This window comes from Tenrec ecaudatus, chromosome 13 (genome assembly GCF_050624435.1).
Source record: "Tenrec ecaudatus isolate mTenEca1 chromosome 13, mTenEca1.hap1, whole genome shotgun sequence".
Lineage (NCBI taxonomy): Eukaryota > Metazoa > Chordata > Mammalia > Afrosoricida > Tenrecidae > Tenrec > Tenrec ecaudatus.
This window is the reverse complement of record NC_134542.1, coordinates 66,934,041-66,951,720: the sequence shown is the minus strand read 5'-3', so window position 1 is coordinate 66,951,720 and position 17,680 is coordinate 66,934,041. Positions and strand designations below refer to the sequence as shown.

At 38.7% G+C, this 17,680-nt stretch overlaps 1 protein-coding gene and 1 pseudogene across 2 annotated transcripts in view; both read left to right on the top strand.

The window, feature by feature from the left end:
• The first annotated feature begins 1,014 nt into the window (after positions 1–1,014).
• The window catches only part of HAT1 (histone acetyltransferase 1), a 41,240-nt gene continuing 24,574 nt past the window's right edge, over positions 1,015–17,680 (top strand). Inside the window, exons 1-3 of one of the 2 annotated variants that reach the window (XM_075529360.1) lie at positions 1,015–1,115; positions 3,166–3,270; positions 13,642–13,717. In XM_075529360.1, coding sequence (XP_075385475.1) covers positions 1,109–1,115; positions 3,166–3,270; positions 13,642–13,717 — 188 coding nt within the window. In that variant the 5' untranslated portion in view covers positions 1,015–1,108. Of the gene's footprint in view, positions 1,116–3,165; positions 3,271–12,575; positions 12,777–13,641; positions 13,718–17,680 lie in introns of those variants that run through there. The other variant, XM_075529359.1, reaches the window with a different exon arrangement.
• On the top strand, positions 11,660–12,314 carry LOC142424244 (BCL2/adenovirus E1B 19 kDa protein-interacting protein 3 pseudogene; annotated as a pseudogene).

The window sequence follows — 17,680 nt, the reverse complement described above, 5'->3', positions numbered from 1 at the left end:
CTGGATTCTCACAATTTAGGCTCAGATACTAATCCCTCCTTCGATTTCACATTATGCAATTTACAATCCTTCTGTGGGCTTCTTCCAAGTGGAGTTAGTTAACATCTCACTTAAATGGCTGCTTGTTTGGAGACAAAGCTTTTAAGACTCCCCCAGATGCTATTTTATCTGATAGCAGGGCACCATCTAATTTTTTTCGCAACATTTTGCTACAGTACTCATATCTTCTGTGTTCCCTTTCTGAGGGTGAGTATTGAGCAGGGCCATGATGTAAGAACTACTTGTTGGAGCTAGGATTTATCCTTTGTTTTAAGTCTTGTGTCATTCTCCTAATGGTTGTTTAATTATATATAATTAAGGACACCGAAATAATAATTTATATTTTAGAGGAAACAGAGCTGGCAGCTACTAAATATTAATAAGTACTGTGATCAAGCCACTAGAACTTGGGAAACAGACTGAATCAGGCCACTCTGTGGTGTACTAAATGGCTGGCTAGGACCTTGAAAGTTAAAGTTGAATATCTAAATATCACTGGATAGTTAAAAACGTGAGAGGAGAAAGAAACAAAACACTTAAAAATATTTATAGCAAACACAGAAAGTTAAGAAAAAGAAAACAAGTGAAAATGCCTCCCTCAATGTCAAAGTCCCTCAAATTTACCTAGGTAAAATTAAAACTGAACCAATTATTGTTCATCCAACGGGAAAGCTTTCAACAAGTCATCGAAACAGCCGTAGAAGGAAAGGAAAAATGGTTGTGGAGTGTCCATTTCATTCAAATCAAGTCCGAAGGGAGTCTTCCCGAGCCAGCGCGTCCGTCTACAATGGAGGTCCCAGTTGCGGCCTCCCCTCAAGCTCAAGCCTGCAGGAGGCGGCGGCCCGGCAGCCCTTGCGGTTGCCAGGCAACGGACCGAGCATTCCTGACGGCGGTAGCTCCCCTTCTGGCTGCGCTTCCGCTAATGCGCGCCTTGAACGCTCTTCTCTCATTGGTTAGCGTCGCGCCGAAGGTGGGCGGGGGAACAGTGTTAGATTGTGCGCTCACTTCCGGCCCGAGAGCGCGCGGGTTGATTCGTCCTTCCTCAGCCGCGGGTCTTCGCAGCTCGGAAATGGCGGGTAAGTTCCCGGGAAAAGTTTACCAAGGGGAGGAAGCGGGCAGGGCCGGGAAAGGACTGCAAAACGGCAGTGGGAGTGCCCGCCGGGGACTTTGGGGCTTCCGCTGTAGTTCCCGAAGGCCGCCTTCGGCCGGGAAGCGCCGGACGCTCCTCGCGGCTCTCGGTCGCCCGCGTTCCATGCCCCCGCCCCCTCCCCCACCGGTCTGGGGTCCGCCTTCTGTGAGGAGCCTTCGCGCTGAAGGCTGAAGAGGCCCGGAGGAAAGTACCAGCGACTGGGGCCTGCAAGGTGCCAGATGTCCTCCAGACCTTGCCTGTTCTGGGGCCCGTTTCTCTTTGCGTCCCCTCTGCGGGCTATCAGCCCAACCCCAGCTGGTCTTCCCGCCACCCGCCAGCTGATGCTAGTGCTCCGGGGCTCCCTGCTTCACCTCGCTCCCTCCGCTGGCCACCAGTCCACTAGCGTCGCGCCGCCCCAGGAGGCTCCCTGGGTCGTGACTGCCTTGGAAGTGGGCTCCGAAATATCCCACACTCGTTTCGCATTTAGACTTCCTTCGGGAAAGCGTTAGCTGCCGCCCGCTAATTTCATCCAAACTGGTCCGTGAGAGTGATCGACAGTTCTCCCCTGCTCTCTCCCTTCGCTTCGTCACATTGAAAATGGTTATTATGCCTTAGGACGTCTGTGAGGGCTGTCACCTTTGGTGGGAGCACGTTTGGTCCACTTACACGTCTTGAAGTGACGGGTAGTTTCTCTTTATTTCTATTCATCGTTCCCCAATGCCTCTATGGATGTGCTTGAGTTTACATATGTTTAAGGGAGGACTGTTGTACCAGACAGTATCATGACAGAATGAACATGGGGTACCACCGCAAGTACAGATGGGGGCATATTGCAATAATTACACCTAAATTCTCATCTCAGCGTCATCATTTAGTTAGATGGGTGCTCTTGAGGACATCACTAAACTTACTGAGTTTTTACATTGGAAATGTCACTGGCATTGTACCTATGTGTTTTCTAGAACTGGAGAAGTTTAGTAAGGTAATGCATGATTTCCCGTTAGATTTCGTTCCTTGGGTTAATCATAGGTTTCTTGAGAGTTCTGATGATCTGTTTCGACAATGATCAGATATTAAGGAAGGTGCTCAAATTCACAGAGCTGGTAAGTAAATGGTGAAGCCTGGATTTAAATCCAGGAGTTCCGACTTCAAACCATTCTACACTATGTCACATCTTTCCCATTTTCTATGTGTTTTAGTCACTTTTTAAGTATATGGTATGTCAGTGTACTTGTTTCATGCTGTTCTTTTTTGGCAGATGGAACTGAATTTTTACTAATTGTTGATATCTATTTTATCAGGATATTGTCATATTTACCTGAAAACTTCTCTTGAAAATGATGTCTTTTAGTGCTAACCTTTTGTTACATGTACATTAATGGGTAGCCATTTCGTCAGGCCAGTAGCCCGCAATGTTTGACTTTTATATGCACATGGTAAAACAAAAATAGAGTGAAATTTTTTTCTTTTGTATCTCTGTTAACTAGTAAGCTGCATATTCTTTCTGAACTATCTGCATTATCTGTTAATGTTTTTTAATAGTCTAAAGCACTAGAAAATTACCAGTAGCAGAAATAAAATGTTACCAGAATTATCAAAAGATCATTTCACCTTGTGTCTTATTTATATCTACAAGTGGTAGTATTGATATCCCTTAAACATTTGATCTTTAGAAGAAAGACTGCCTGGTTATAAAGCCTACAAAGTAAATAGTAGTAATATGAAATATTCAGACATGTCCTTAGTCTGTCCTTTTCAGTGTTAACTCATTTTTAAAAAGCAGGCTTCATTTATAAACTTCTATTTCAAGGGCACGTTTTCCCCTCTTCTGTTTTGAGGTAATCATACTTAGTACATTGATTTAGCAGTATGTGAAGAGTGGTCTATATTTTTATGATTTATTAGCATGTTTTAAATTTTATCTTAATTCCATTTCTAACTTTAACTATGTAAACCACTGCCACCCAAACCTTTTTTAAAAAAGCCTTTTCTTGTAGGATTTGGTGCTATGGAGAAATTTTTGGTTGAATATAAGAGTGCGGTGGAGAAGAAATTGGCAGAGTACAAATGTAATACCAACACAGCAATTGAATTAAAATTAGGTATGTGTTTCTAAATGATACTATATATCTCCTATATGTATGTAGTGATTTTTAAAAAATTTTGAAGTAGGATTTTATGTAAGAACAATTTGTAGTTTTACACTGCACTTAATGAGCATATTTAGATGTTATTCAGTCTTAACATTTTAGGTTGGGAAGATGTTTGAGAAGTAGAGGTTTACTTGTGACTATGCAAAGACATTTGATTGTGGATCATAACAAACTGAACAGCATTGAGAAGAATATAGAAATTTCAGAACCCTCGTGCTGTTCTGGAACCTGTCCATGGAGCGAGAGAGCCATTCTTCTAATATAACAAGGGAATGCTTCCGAGTTTATGTAAGGGTTGTGACCTTTTGTCATACTTACTCAATTTGTATGCTGAACAAATACTCCGAGAAACTGGATTATATGAGGAAGAATGTGGCATCAGTTTTGGAAGAAGGCTTATTAAACTGTGATATGCAGGTGACACAACCTTGTTTACTGAAAGATGGGAGGACTGAAAGCATTGCTGATGAAGCTCAAGAACTGCAGGTCAGTGTAAAGAAAACTAAAATTCTCACAACTGGACCAATAGTTAACATCATGGTAAATAGAGAAAGGATCAAAGTTGTCAAGAATTTCATCTTGCTTGGGTCCACAATCATTGTTCATGGAAACAGCAATCAAGAAATCAAAAGGAAACAAGCAAACAAGAAGTCAAAGGACACATTTCATTGGGCAGATCAGTTGCACAAGACCCCTCAGTTGTTGAAGAACAAGGATGCCACTTTGAGGACCACGATGTGCCCAACCCAGACCATGGTATTTTTGATCACCTCTTATGTTTGTGAAAATGGACATTGGTTAAGGAAGACAGAAGAAGAATCGGTGCATTTGAATTATAGTGCTGATGAAAAGTAATTAAAGTACCATGAACTGCCAGAACAACAAACAAACCTGTCATGAAGAAGTACAGCCAGAATGTTCCTTAGAAGAGAGGATATGAAGACTTGTCTCATATACTTTGCACATGTTATCAGGAGAAACCAATCCATGTTTGGTAAAGTGGAGTGGCATTGAAATGGAAGACTGCATTAGATGATTGACATTGAGTGCAACAATGGCTTAAATATAGCAATTGTGAGGATGACCCAGCACTAGGCAATGTACATAGGGTTGCTATGAATTGGACTGGACTTGAAGGCACATTACAACAACCGCATTAAAGGACCATGGAGGAGCTGTTGATCGAGTACTACTATTGGACTGCTAATCTGCAGTGTCCGCCTTTCAAGCCCACCCGCCTCTTTGCAGGAAAATGAGGTTATCTGCGTACATAAACATTACCATTTAATTAGAAATGTTCTTTTTATTTCATCTGTGACCAATGGATTATGCAGAAAAGTTATGTACTCAATTTTCCATATCTTGGGGCTTTTCTGATACCTGATTAATTCTATTATTTATTTTTATTTTCATTTATTGGGACTTGTTTCACAGCCTAGGTGAATGTTCAGGTTCATCAGGGAAAAATTTAATTTGTTGTATAATGTTCTATAATTGTCCTTTGGCTTAATTGTTTTATTCAGTTTCTTAATATTTTTACTGATTATTATTTTATATCAATTAGAATAATTAATTGAAAGGACTTTTGGAATCTAACAGATTGAAGATTTGTCTCATGTTTTCCACTGTCAATTTTGTTTCATGCGTTTTTGTCTAAATTTGCAGATAACTTGGCTCATGTTTCTTGATGAATTAACCCTTTAATCATTAATCATGATCAAGTGAAACTTAAATATTAAATGCTCCATCTTTTCCTTATCTTGAAATCTTTGTTAGAATACTAATATGATAATTAGTTTTGAAACATTTTTATATACTGATGTCATATCTGTCAGAGAAGGGGGAAGTGATTTAGGAGAGGTAAGGGAGTACTGAAGTGATGTCCTTGAGAACAGTAGAGGAAAATATTTTATTCTTAAGTAAAATAATTAGCTTTAGTTGGGAGCATAGGGAAGTTTTGTGCCATAACCAGAGGAAATTTGAGAGTATGAAATATAGAGTAAGGAAAGAATAAAGCTGACAGTCTGTACAGGTTTCTCTGAATGTTTCTGTTTCCTAATTGAACCGTCAGTGAAGTTATCAGGAGAAAATTTGTTTCTAAAGGAAAGTTGTGGGTTGTTTGTGGAAATAGTTATGTGGGCGAGTTGGGGAGGGGAGGATGAATATGCTTGAAAAATAGTATATGAATATGAAAGTTAAACATCTCAAAAAGAAGTCATGGGAATAAGACACAGTGAAGACAAGTATCCCCCCTGCATACACATACCACTTTTACTGAGCACTTAACCGTGTGTTAAGTCTTTATGTATATAAAATCTCATCGAACCCTTAGGCAACATTGCTGAGATGGCTGCTATTCATGTTTTATGGATGAGGATAACTGAGTTAACTAGTGAGAGGTTGAAAACGGAGGACGGGGCTACGCACTGACCAGAGGAAGGATGGGGCGCCACAGAGGCCCCTCCTGTTGGTCCCGGGTCTTTCGGCACCGAGAGGTTGGAGACGGAGGCGTGGAACAGAGATAGAATTTAGCCAGGAATGTGAAGTTGAGAAAGGGTTTATTGAGGCAGGGAAAGAACTTCCGGGAGGGAAGGGAGAACAGAGAAAGGTACAGGGGCATCTTAAGCCCCCTGTTGGGTTCCGAGACTCAAGAGTTAGGAAATCGCGCCTGGCCATGGGCAGTGGGACATATAGAGGACTTGAGCCTGGCACGCATGTACTGGTAAGGGGAAGGAGGGCCTTCTGGTGCTGCAGTTGCAGGGTCTGAGTCAGGATGTGGTCTGTCAGTAAATCATTCCGGAACACTGAGGGAAGGGGCTGTACAGACCTAGTCTGGAGAGATAAGCTCCTTGGAATGCTGGAGGCAGGGACTGCACAGCCCAGCTCTGGCCTTGAGAGGCAGGGGAAAGGACTGCACAGTCCAGCAGGCTATCTTGCCGGAGAGCTGGGGGAGGTGGAGGTGGCTGCATGGTCCGGACCTGGCCCAAACAACTAGAAGTAAAGTGCTTTATGTAGGGTCACACATGTAGTGGTAAAGGAGCTGGGGTCCAAAGCCAGGTATTTTCTCATGTCAAATTCAGCCTTTTAACTACCATAGAGAATAAGGGAAATAAAAGAATTTAGCATTGGTTCCTGTCGTGGCTTTAACATTTCTTCTGGTAGCTCCCCATGAGTTTTCAGATAATGAGTAGCAAGATCTTTCTCCTTATTTAAATTAAGCTGCTTAACTTGTAAGATGTTGTTAGGTACCATTAAGTTGGCTCCAATCCATAACCACCCTGTGCACAACAGAAGGAAACGCTGCATGGTCCTCCGCCATCCTCAAAATTATTCCTATGCTTGAGCCTATTGATGCAGCCACTGTTTCAATCCATATTGTGGCCCTTGCTCTTTTTCTCACTTTCCACTTTACTAAATATGATGTCCTTCTCCAGGGACTGGTGTCTCCTGACAGCATGTCCAAAGTATGTAAGATGAAGTCTTGCTATCATGCCTTCAAGGAGCCCTATGGCCTTGCTTCTTCTAATACAGATATTTTTGTTCTTTTAGCAGTTCTTGGTACTTGTAAGATAAGTTATGTTAAAACTCTTCAAGGAGTTGAATAATCAGGGAACCATGAGGGGCGAGGTTTGAAGATTTATTATTTGTGATTTTGAAGTTACCAATAATGATATCCAATGTAATGTTGGTAATAGTATCAAAGAATAAGAAGCTAAATTCTAAAAGGAATGGGTGAGAGACATCTGTCATGAGCTTCAAAGTTGAATATTCTTGAGGAGATAGAGGTAGGGTATGGTATAGAGAGACTTTATTCCGAAACAAGGGAAAATAAGGACACCTTGACCCAACAATGTGAAGATACAGAGCTTGGAAAAGTGCTATAAAAAACACTGTTCTGGAAGAGAGTGTGGTTGTCACTGAACTGATACAGGCGGAAAGCCTTAGGAATCATTCTCTTAAGAAGAGGTGGTTATAAGGAGAATTTTGCTTGTCACCAAAATGATCATCAAAATTGACCTGTGAATTTCACAATGGCTAGGAGAGTTTCAGAAGTCCTGGTGGCATAATGGTTACATCTTGGGACTGCTAACTGCAAGGTTAATAGTTTAAAACCACTGATGCTCCAAAAGAGAAATTTGGGGCATTCTACTCCCATAGAACTGTAATTTTATCTTGTCTTATAAATTGATGCTATGAGTCTGCATCAATTCAATGGCAGTGAGAGTTTTTGAGATCAGGAGGAGTTGCAAAGGAGTTGGAGTTGGTATCAAATTAATGGTTTTACTCTTTTGTAGGATGAAAATCTAGATAAAGGAAGCCTAGGAACTTGGCTAAATTATAATAATGAATATGATGTAATTAATTTTAGTGGTCTCCAAAGTAGTTTCTAATAATTTTAGAGCATACACCAATTCAACAATTTCTGTAATTTTTTTCATTTTCTGCAATTTCAATGTGCTACTCAGTCACAATGATTACATTCTTCAAGATGTGCATCCATTCTCATTCTTGTTTTCTGAGTTATTTTTCCATGTTAACAGAAATTCACAAAAAAACAAACAAAACACAGAAATTCACTTTCCCCAGAACCTCTTTTGTTAGGCTTTCTAGTTGCTGTTTTCAATTTAATCTCATATAAATAGATTTTAAAAGAGCACTGTGCTCAAGGCAGACATTCTTTACAAGTTAAACTGTTTCATTTTAGGAAGACTTGAGAGCAGTGGTTCTCAACCTCCCTAATGTAATACAGTTCCTCATGTTGTGGTGATCCCCTCAACCATAAAATTATTTTCATTGCTACTTCATAACTAATTTCGACCCCCAAAGGCGTCGCGACCTACAGGTTGAGAACTGCTGTTCTCAACCTATTTTTGGTTAAGGTTTAAAGATTAGAGCAAGGTTTAAAGGTTAAAGCAATAGTTTCAGGGTTTCAAATGTGTATTGTAATGATAAAGCCTCTGATATGTAGCCTTGTGCTGATGGGGTTGTTGGTAGGAGCACACTGAGCCCTTAGCCTCACCCCATTTAGTATTTATTTTACTATATATTTGCTTAAATTACTTATTTTCAAACAATTTTTGGGTTTCCAGAGCCCTATTCACTTAACTGCATGTGTCATTTTAACTATCACCAAATATTTCTCAATAACATGCTTTTTAATGATTTTATAAACCCTTTAATGTATTTGTATTTACTGTAATTTAATTGATTGACATTTGGTCTGCACTGCTCACATAACTGCATTGGAAAGATTGTTAAAGATTCTGTTTACAATATCCCATAAGGTTCACGCTTCATGAATATTCTTAGGTATCTGTGTATATCAGATTATTAAGTGCTGTTGAGTCAGTTCTGACCTGTAGGGACCCTAAGCACAGCAGAATTAGTATGTACACTGCCCAGTCCTGTGCCATACTTGGCTTTCCTTGCCTCTTTACCAAGAATGTCTGTAAGGGTCTGGTCTCTCCTGAAAATATGTCCAATCTTGCCATCCTTGTCTCAAAGGAGCATGCTGGCCATACTTCTCTGGGACAGATTTGTTTGTTCTTTTGGCAGTCCATGTTACTTTCAGTATTTTTGATGAACACCACAATTCAAAGGCATTGATTGATCTTCCATATTCAATGTCTTATCTTTCACATGCATACAAAGCAATTGAAAATACCATGGATTGGAATAGATGCAGGAACCCTTGTGGCATAATGGGTACACATTGAGCTGCTAATTGCAAAGTAAGCAGTTTGAAACCATCAGCCAACCCTCCAGAGAAAGACGTGGCTTTCTATTCCCATAATTATTGTGTTGGAAACCAACAGGGGCAGTTGTACTCTGTCCTGTAGAATTGCTATGAGTTGACATGGACTAGATGGCAGTGAGGTTTTAATTGATTTGGTCCAGACCCACCTAAGTCCTCAAAATAACCCCTCTGCTTTTCAACACTCTAAAGATGTCTTATGCAGCAGATTTCCCCAGTCTAACCAAGACAAAATCCTTGGCACCTTCAATCTTTGCTCCATTTATCCTTATAATTACCTTTACTTATTGGTCCAGTTGTGAGACCAATCCTTCTTTATACTGAATTGTAATCCATACTGAAGGACATTAACCTTGATCTTCATCAAGTGCTTCAAGTCCTCTTCACTTTTGGTGAGCAAGTTTGTCATCTGCACAAAGTAGGTTAATTAGCCTTCCTTCAATCCTGATCCCGCATTCTTCATAAAATCCAGTTTCTCTGATTTGCTCAGCATATAGCATATCAGATTGGCCAATCTTCAACCAACTACTTACCAAATTCATTCCTTCAGAAATTCAGTCTTTATTGCATTTTTCATCTTTAAAGGCAAGTAATAATGGTGCTTGCTTTTAATGGTTTTTGTGATGATTAACTGCAGTAATGTTTATAAAATCTTTAGAACATTGCCCAGAACATAGTAAATATTCAGGTAAAAACTGATATTCTTAATAACATATTGCTTTGTGTGTGATTTTTTTCCTTAAAAGTACACCTAATGTTCACACAAAAACTTTCACTTGAGTGTTCATAATACACTTTGTTTTTTTCATACACTCACAAAACAAAAACCCACTGCCATTATTCTGACAGGGACCCTGTTGTAGAAACAACCCAGATGCCCATTAACTGTTGAGTGCGTAAACAAAAAGTTGTATATACAGATAATAGAATATAACTTAACCACAAAAGAGTATGAATGACTGATAGATATTACAACATGGATAATGGACCATGCTAAATGAAAGAGGCCATATATTGTATGGTTTCATTTATATGAAATATTCACAATAGGAAAATTTAGAAATCTGCTTTTGTTTCTAAGTAATTACTACTCTTGTGTAGGAAAGATTTTTCTGTTAGAGTAAACACAAATGATCCATAAATAATAGACTTAATCCTTTCTTTAAGAACTTAACACTAGTTGTTAGTTCCTTTTATCTAAGTCTAGAACTAAACATGAGAAAGATGAAGCAGCCTATTCCTGTAAAGTTACAGTCTCAGAAACCCATCTACCCTGCCCTATAGGGTCATAAAAAGTCAAAATTGACTTGACAGCGGTAAATAAAAACTAAACCAAAAAAGCCATGAATTGCATTATTAAAGTTCATTATTCTTTTAACCCAAAACATTTCCTCCCTTCAACATACAACCTCACCCTCCAATCTGATTGATTTTTTTTCTGAGTTTTTTTAAATCTTTTTCTTGGGGCTCGTAAAGCTCTTATCACAGTCTGTACATACATCAATTGAGCAAAGCACCCTTATACATTCGTTGCACTCGTCAGTCTCATAATTCACCTTCCACTTGGGTTCCTGGAATACGCTCGGTTCCCCACCCCCCCCTTTTCCTCCCTCCCCCTGATTGATTTATTTAAAAGAATAAAGTCATTTTATAGAAATAGATAATAGCCATTTTCTGGATTGGTAAGCATTGAAGTACCAACCACGGGTTGGCAGTTCAAACTCACCATCATTTCCGTGGGTAACAGATGAGACTAGCTGCTCCTGTAAAGGGTTACAACCTCAGAAACCCTGTGTGCAGTCACTCGGAGTCGGAGTCGACTTGATGTTAGTAGATAACAATCTGGAATTGTTTAATTATTTCCTATTATGATTACTTGTTTCTCTATCCTTTGTATTTTCTATAAATTAGAATGGCTAAAGCCTGACTAAATTTAAAATATGCATTGTTTGGTTAAAGAAACTTGTTAGATAATGATATATATTTTATAATGAATCAGAAGACATGATGTTGGGCTACTCTGTGTTGTGTGATGCCGTGCTTTATCAGTGGAAGATACTTTCATAAATTAGTAATCTGCATTAGCACCAGTCAATTACTTGCTCAATGAGAACAGTGTCAGAAATTTTTAGTCTATATCTTGATCTTTTCACTCATGTTGTTTAAGGTTCCTTTTGGTAAATATGGACTTTATAAGGAAAATATTTTTTTAAATGCCCATATCAGTACTCATAATAAATGTGAGTAAAAGTAACAAGACACTAATTTTCATCTTATTGGTAGAAGATAATTTTGAATATTTTCAGAAGTATGGGAACCAAGGAACTCAAGTACCTATTGGTAGATAACTGTTAGAATGTTTTTAAAGAACTGTTAGAATATTTTTAAAGGGATCAAAGCAGTACTTTTGAAGATACTTTAATATATTAATTAGCATTTTCCCCCTAAAATGTACTCAATTTTATGCTTGTAAAAGTGTATACATGTGATTGTCAGCACGTCTGTCTGACGGTTGGTCCGTCGGTCGGTCGCTCCGCGGCGCGGCCCCGGAGCCTACGTGACGCGCTGCCCTGGCGGCTGCTTGGCCCCCGCTGCTCCGTGTCCGCCGCGGGCCTCCGGCGTCCCTCCAGCGCCATGTCGCAGAGCGGGGCCCCAGGGCTGCAGGAGGAGAGCCTGCAGGGCTCCTGGGTGGAATTGCACTTCAGCAGCAATGGGAATGGAGGCAGCGTCCCTGCCTCGGTGTCCATGTATAATGGTGACATGGAGAAAATACTGCTGGACGCCCAGCAGGAGTCTGGACGGAGCAGCTCCAAGTGCTCCCACTGTGACAGTCCACCACGCTCCCAGACGGCACAGGACACAAACCGAACTTCTAAGACCGATGCCCACAGCCTTGGGGAAAAGAACAGCTCTCAGTCTGAGGAAGATTACATTGAGAGAAGGAAAGAAGTCGAAAACATCTTGAAGGAAAACTCGGACTGGGTATGGGATTGGTCAAGTCGGCCAGAGAACATCCCCCCCCCCCCCAAGGAGTTCCTCTTCAAGCACCCCAAGCGCACAGCCAGCCTCAGCATGAGGAACACGAGTGTCATGAAGAAGGGGGGCATCTTCTCGGCAGAATTCCTGAAGGTTTTCCTCCCGTCTCTGCTGCTCTCATTTGCTGGCCATTGGCCTTGGGATCTACATCGGGAGGCGTCTGACCACCTCAACCAGCACCTTCTGATGGAGACCTGGCTCGACTGTTCCTGCGGAGGGGTTCTGAGGCCTGCCAGCTCCTGGGTGGGGGCGTCTCAGCCGGGTGGCTGCATGCCTGGTGTTTGTTGTGTAAATCATGGAAGAGTGACACCCAGACCACACTAACCCCCTGCCCTGCCTGTGGCTCCGTTACTAAGCATGTCAGGGATTCTCACCACTGCAGTGTCTCCTGGTGAGTTTCCCTTGGATATTTTATCTAAGGAGAAATAATTGTAATATGCAAGTCATGACATGTAGTGCTTTACTGAAAATTAGCTGTAGTTGTAGTTCAGTTCAAACACTTTGTACTTCAGGAGGATGAAGACTGTTGATATTAAAACTACATTAAGGGGGTTGTTCACAGTAAATATTGTGGCCTTATATTCATTTGGTAGTGAGACGACATCTTGTGCTGCTTCTAAGCGGACACAGGCTGCCCACCAAAGACGGAAGGTTACTGCGTCAGGTAAAAACTAGAATTTCCTGCCACTTCACACACTAGCCCTAACTGGACCCTCCCTCTCCCACTGACTGTGAAGTTGACATCTCAGACAATGAGTTTTCCTTCCAGGGCACCTGCCTGCTAGGCCTCTTCCTTAGGCCTGGATCATTGGGTCCCATGCTCTTTGTGTGGAACTTCCTGTTTCTTAGAATCAAGTGTATGCAAATCCATGTATTGGGTTCAAAGACTGGAAAGTGAAAAATTAAACCATTGCCAAACACCCCCACCAAAAAAGTATATACATGTGTATTTGGATATCAGCATATAACCCAATTTTATGTAAATAATGAGACATAGACATATAATAACAGGCACATTTGCAAATGTCCCAACCCCTCTTGTTGAGTTTTTCTGTGTACTTTATGCATGTTATATTAGAAAAATAATACTTTAAATGACAAATTGGGAGAAACAAATGTTATTAGCACTCAGAAAAATGACATGATCATACTCAATATTATACTCAAGCTATTCTTTGATTGTTTCTTAACTAGATACTATACCTTTTCTTATCTCCAAGTATCTTTGTTTTCTATTTTTGCATTAGTTTAAATATATAGAATAATAGAGAATAATTCTCGCAGTACCTTCATTTTTTTATTCTAATTCTTGGATTCAGTAGCATTTTAAAGCCAAAGGAATTGGTAATTTTCTAATTTTTATGAAAATCCAGTATAAATTACATAATATAAAAATGACATTTTAAGTTAGAAGGTGATGGCGTTATCTTAGTTACACTAAGAGATATATCTGTTATCTTTAATTTTATCTTTAACTTGATATCTTATATAGCTATATCTTACACTTTTTTTCCCCTCCTTTTAAACAGTTCGATTTCCTGAAGATCTTGAGAATGACATTAGAACTTTCTTTCCTGAATATACCCACCAACTCTTTGGGGATGAGTAAGTAACTTAGTGAAATGTTGCCAAATGAGTACGGCAAAAATAAAAAGAGCATTCTTTTTCTTTAGGTCCTAGATAAAAATTTTTCTTTTGTGTCACTTTTGAATATTAAACATATTGGAATGGCATTTTTTACATTGAGTTACCAATCGGATATAGAATTGTCCTCTTTAGTGCTATATATAGATTATCATTTCATTTTCAAAACAATACTGTCTGGTATTATTTATTATATTTATTGTATATTGGTAGCTTTGGAGAACTGCCTAAGGACATATGAATGTTGACATTCAGATTCAAGTAATCTGATTCCAGGAACCAAAGCCATAACTAATCATCCCCCTCCTCCCGTCTCATTTTGCTGTGCTACTTGGAAGTACCAAAAAAAAAAAAAAAACCAGTAGCCATTGATTCTTGGTGTTGGAGAACTTTGAACTCTGAACTTTTCAAAATCGATTTCCAGGCCTTCCTTCAGAGAGGCTTCTCAGTGGGTTTCAAATGCCAAAACTTTTGATGAGTAGTCACAGCTCCTAGTGCCCCCCAGGGGATTTTGCTTTGAGTCTACTACATGTTATTTTATTTCATTTTTTTAAAACATCATTTGTGGGAGTGGGGTGGGGGGAATTGACAAGTGAGTTACAAGATTACTATATCTACATAAAAACACTCTTATTTTTTAATAAATATGCCACCCCTCCACATATGCATTAGTTTCTGCATATACTGTGTACATTATATACATGTGAGCATATAATATACAGTAGTACAGTGAAATCTCATTCCCTAGATTCACCAGTTAATGTTTAATTATATTTGTTATAATCACTCTTATATAAATGTTATATTGTTAGTGAACCATTTGTGAGTAGGTTGCAGATATTATCCTGATTCTAAATTTTTCAGTATGCCCCCAAAACAAGGTCACTAACCATAGTGCAGTTACCATTAATTAGGGAATTTAATGTAGTATTGCTGATTTTTATAGAACTTTGAATTTGGGTTGTCTTATTGTTCTTTGTGATTAAATTCAGGAAAATGCTTTTTTTTTTTTTTTTTTGCAAAGAAGTGGTATTGTATCCTTTTCAGTGTATTGCGCCAATAGGTCCATATCAGTTTGTCCCATTGTTGGTTAACTGGGATAACTTGTTTTGGAGATGTCTACCAAGTTTCTTATATTTTAAGCTTAATAATAGTTTCCCTTTGTAGTCTGTAAGCCACCTGTGGGAAGTAGTCTGTTTCCTATGAATTTTCACTTGGTCATTTTTGCCTTAATTTCCTCCCCCTTTCCCCCCACCCTTTTTACTGTGATTGTAAAATAGTGATTTTATAACTATTATTCCTCCAGTTTAAGGTAGTATTGTTTTTCCCCTTTCTTTGTTTATAGCAGAATGAAGTCAGGTTTGTTTGTTTTTTTAATTCAATGGCTATAGTTTATTACTGTTTATTAAAATTTTATTGTTAAAATACATAAACATTCGCTGTTTTGACCTTTTTAAAATGTATACTTCAGGAACACTATTTACATTACTGTTGGACAATCATCACTACTATCCATTTCCAAGTGTTTTTCATTATCCCAAACAGAAACTTTTTACCCTAAAACAGTGTTTCCTAAAGCAGATGTTACAGCCCAGGGGCTGTGTGCCAGAATGATCCAGAGAGGTTGCAAAAAGGTTTACCTACACTTTATCCTGGATTATGGGCTATAGCACGGAAGTTTTTTAATTGCCGTGGGGGGCAAGTAATTTTTCTTCCGAAATGGCATGGTAAGCCAGGTAAGTTGGGGAACCTAAGCCCTAAAGCAGTAATTCCTCACTCCTCTCCAACTCCTGGGAACCACTAAATAAGCTTTTGTCTCTATCCGTCTGCCTATTTTAAACATTTCATTTCAATGAAATCCTAAAATATTTGTTCTTTTGAGACAAGTATTTTGCTTAGCACAATGTTTTCAGTCTTATCCATGAAAATAATTTTTCTTTATGGCTAAAAAATACACCATTGTATGAGTAGTACCACATTTTGTTTGTGTGTTGGTGGGTAATTTGATTGCTTCCACCTATTGGCTATTGTGAGCATTGCTGCAGGGATCATTGGTCTGTGTCTGTTAGAGTTTCTGGTTTCAGTTCTTTTGGATATATGCCTAGAAGTGGAATTGCTGGGTCATGTCATTCTCTGCTTAACTGTCTCCGGACCAACCATGTTTTTCCCATAGAGGTTGCACCATTTGACATTTCCACCAGCAATATACAAGGATTCTGATTACATCTTTGCTAACTCCTCCCTCTCCCTCTCCCCCTCCCCCCATAAACCCCCCCTATTAGGTAAAAGTGCTATCTAGTTGATCTTTTATTTCCTTAAGGACTAATGATTGTTAAGCATCTCTTGTGCTTGTTAGCCAATTGTGTATCTTAGGAGTAGTGTTTATTTAAATCCTTTGTTCATTTTTTAATTGAATTGCTTTGTAATTTTGGTGAGTTATAAGAATTCTTTATATAATTTGGATATTAAGCTAATAAATTGGAGTTGCCAAATAAAGCCCTCTGAAGCAAAGTGGTTTTAATGTTGATGAAACCCAACTTAACTATTTTGTCTGTTTTGCCAATAGTTTTGGAGGTACATCTAAAAATTCATTATCAAAGACTAGACCCTGAAGTTGTTTCCCTGTTTTCTTTTAAGGGACTTATTCTAGTTTTGAAATTTAAGTCACTGGTTAGTTTTGTTAGTTTCTTTATATGGTGTGCATTATGTACCCAACTTTATTTGTTTACAATAAAATACAGTTATTTTAGCACCATTTATTAAAGAGACTATTCTTTTCTCATTACATGGTCTTGGCACTCTTGCCAAAATTTTGTTGACCGTAGATGTATGAACCTACCAATTTTGATGTTCCACTTGTCCCAGATTCTACACTTTACAACCCTTTCAAACTAACCTCTGAGCTCTTTTGATATGGTCTTCACCATTTGAGGGACACTTTTTGGTATAATGAAATGCTCCAGATTTATCTTGAAATTTGCCTACTAGTCTGGAATCAAGGACTTTTCCCCCTAAACAGTTGACATTTAAAAGATTATATTCATGGATTTTCTTTTTTTAAATCATTTTATTGGGGGGCTCATACAATTCTTAGCACAATCCATATATACATCCATCGTGTCAAGCACATTGTTGCCATCATAATTCTCAAAACATTTGCCTTCTACTTGAGCCCTTAATATTGGCTGCTCATTTTCTCCCCACTCCCTGCTACCTCATGAACCCTTCATAATTCATAAATTATTTTGTTATTCATGGATTTTATATACATTATTTTAGCATTGTATTTATTTTATGTGTTTTTAAAATGATAAATATCTGACAAAAACTTTTTAAGAATGTCTCATTGTTTAAGTATTAAGGGATTTTATGGGCTTTTTAACTTAATTATATTTTGTAATTTTAGTTCATATAAAATTTGAGCTTTTCATACTTGAAAGTTTTTTATTATAAAAAAAGCAAAATGTTTTCCCTGGATTTATATCTCTAAGGGGATATTTTCTTAATTTGAAAGATTTTTCCTGTGCTGATATCTTCGTGGATATAGATATTGCTTCTTACTGGCACTTTGCATGTTCACCTCTCTGTTTTGCATAATGTCACTGAGAGTGTTGAGGTTATATACCACTCTTTTAAGGAAAGCAGTTGGTATAATTATAACCCTGTGTTTCATGACCCATCATGGCATTAGTTTTGATACATGTCTCATTGCCATTCTTTTCTACTGTACATTTCAGAGTCCCTGTAGTGCACATATTTTAATTTGATAGCCTGGACAGAAATCTGGAAAATGGCACTGCTTTTAAAAGACATTCTTCTTTTGGCATTCCTATTTAAGAAAAAAGTATATAAAAATAGTATTTTGGAGCTGTAACTATTCACCTTCACTTATTTAGAATGTGTAATTCATTGGTTTTATGCAGC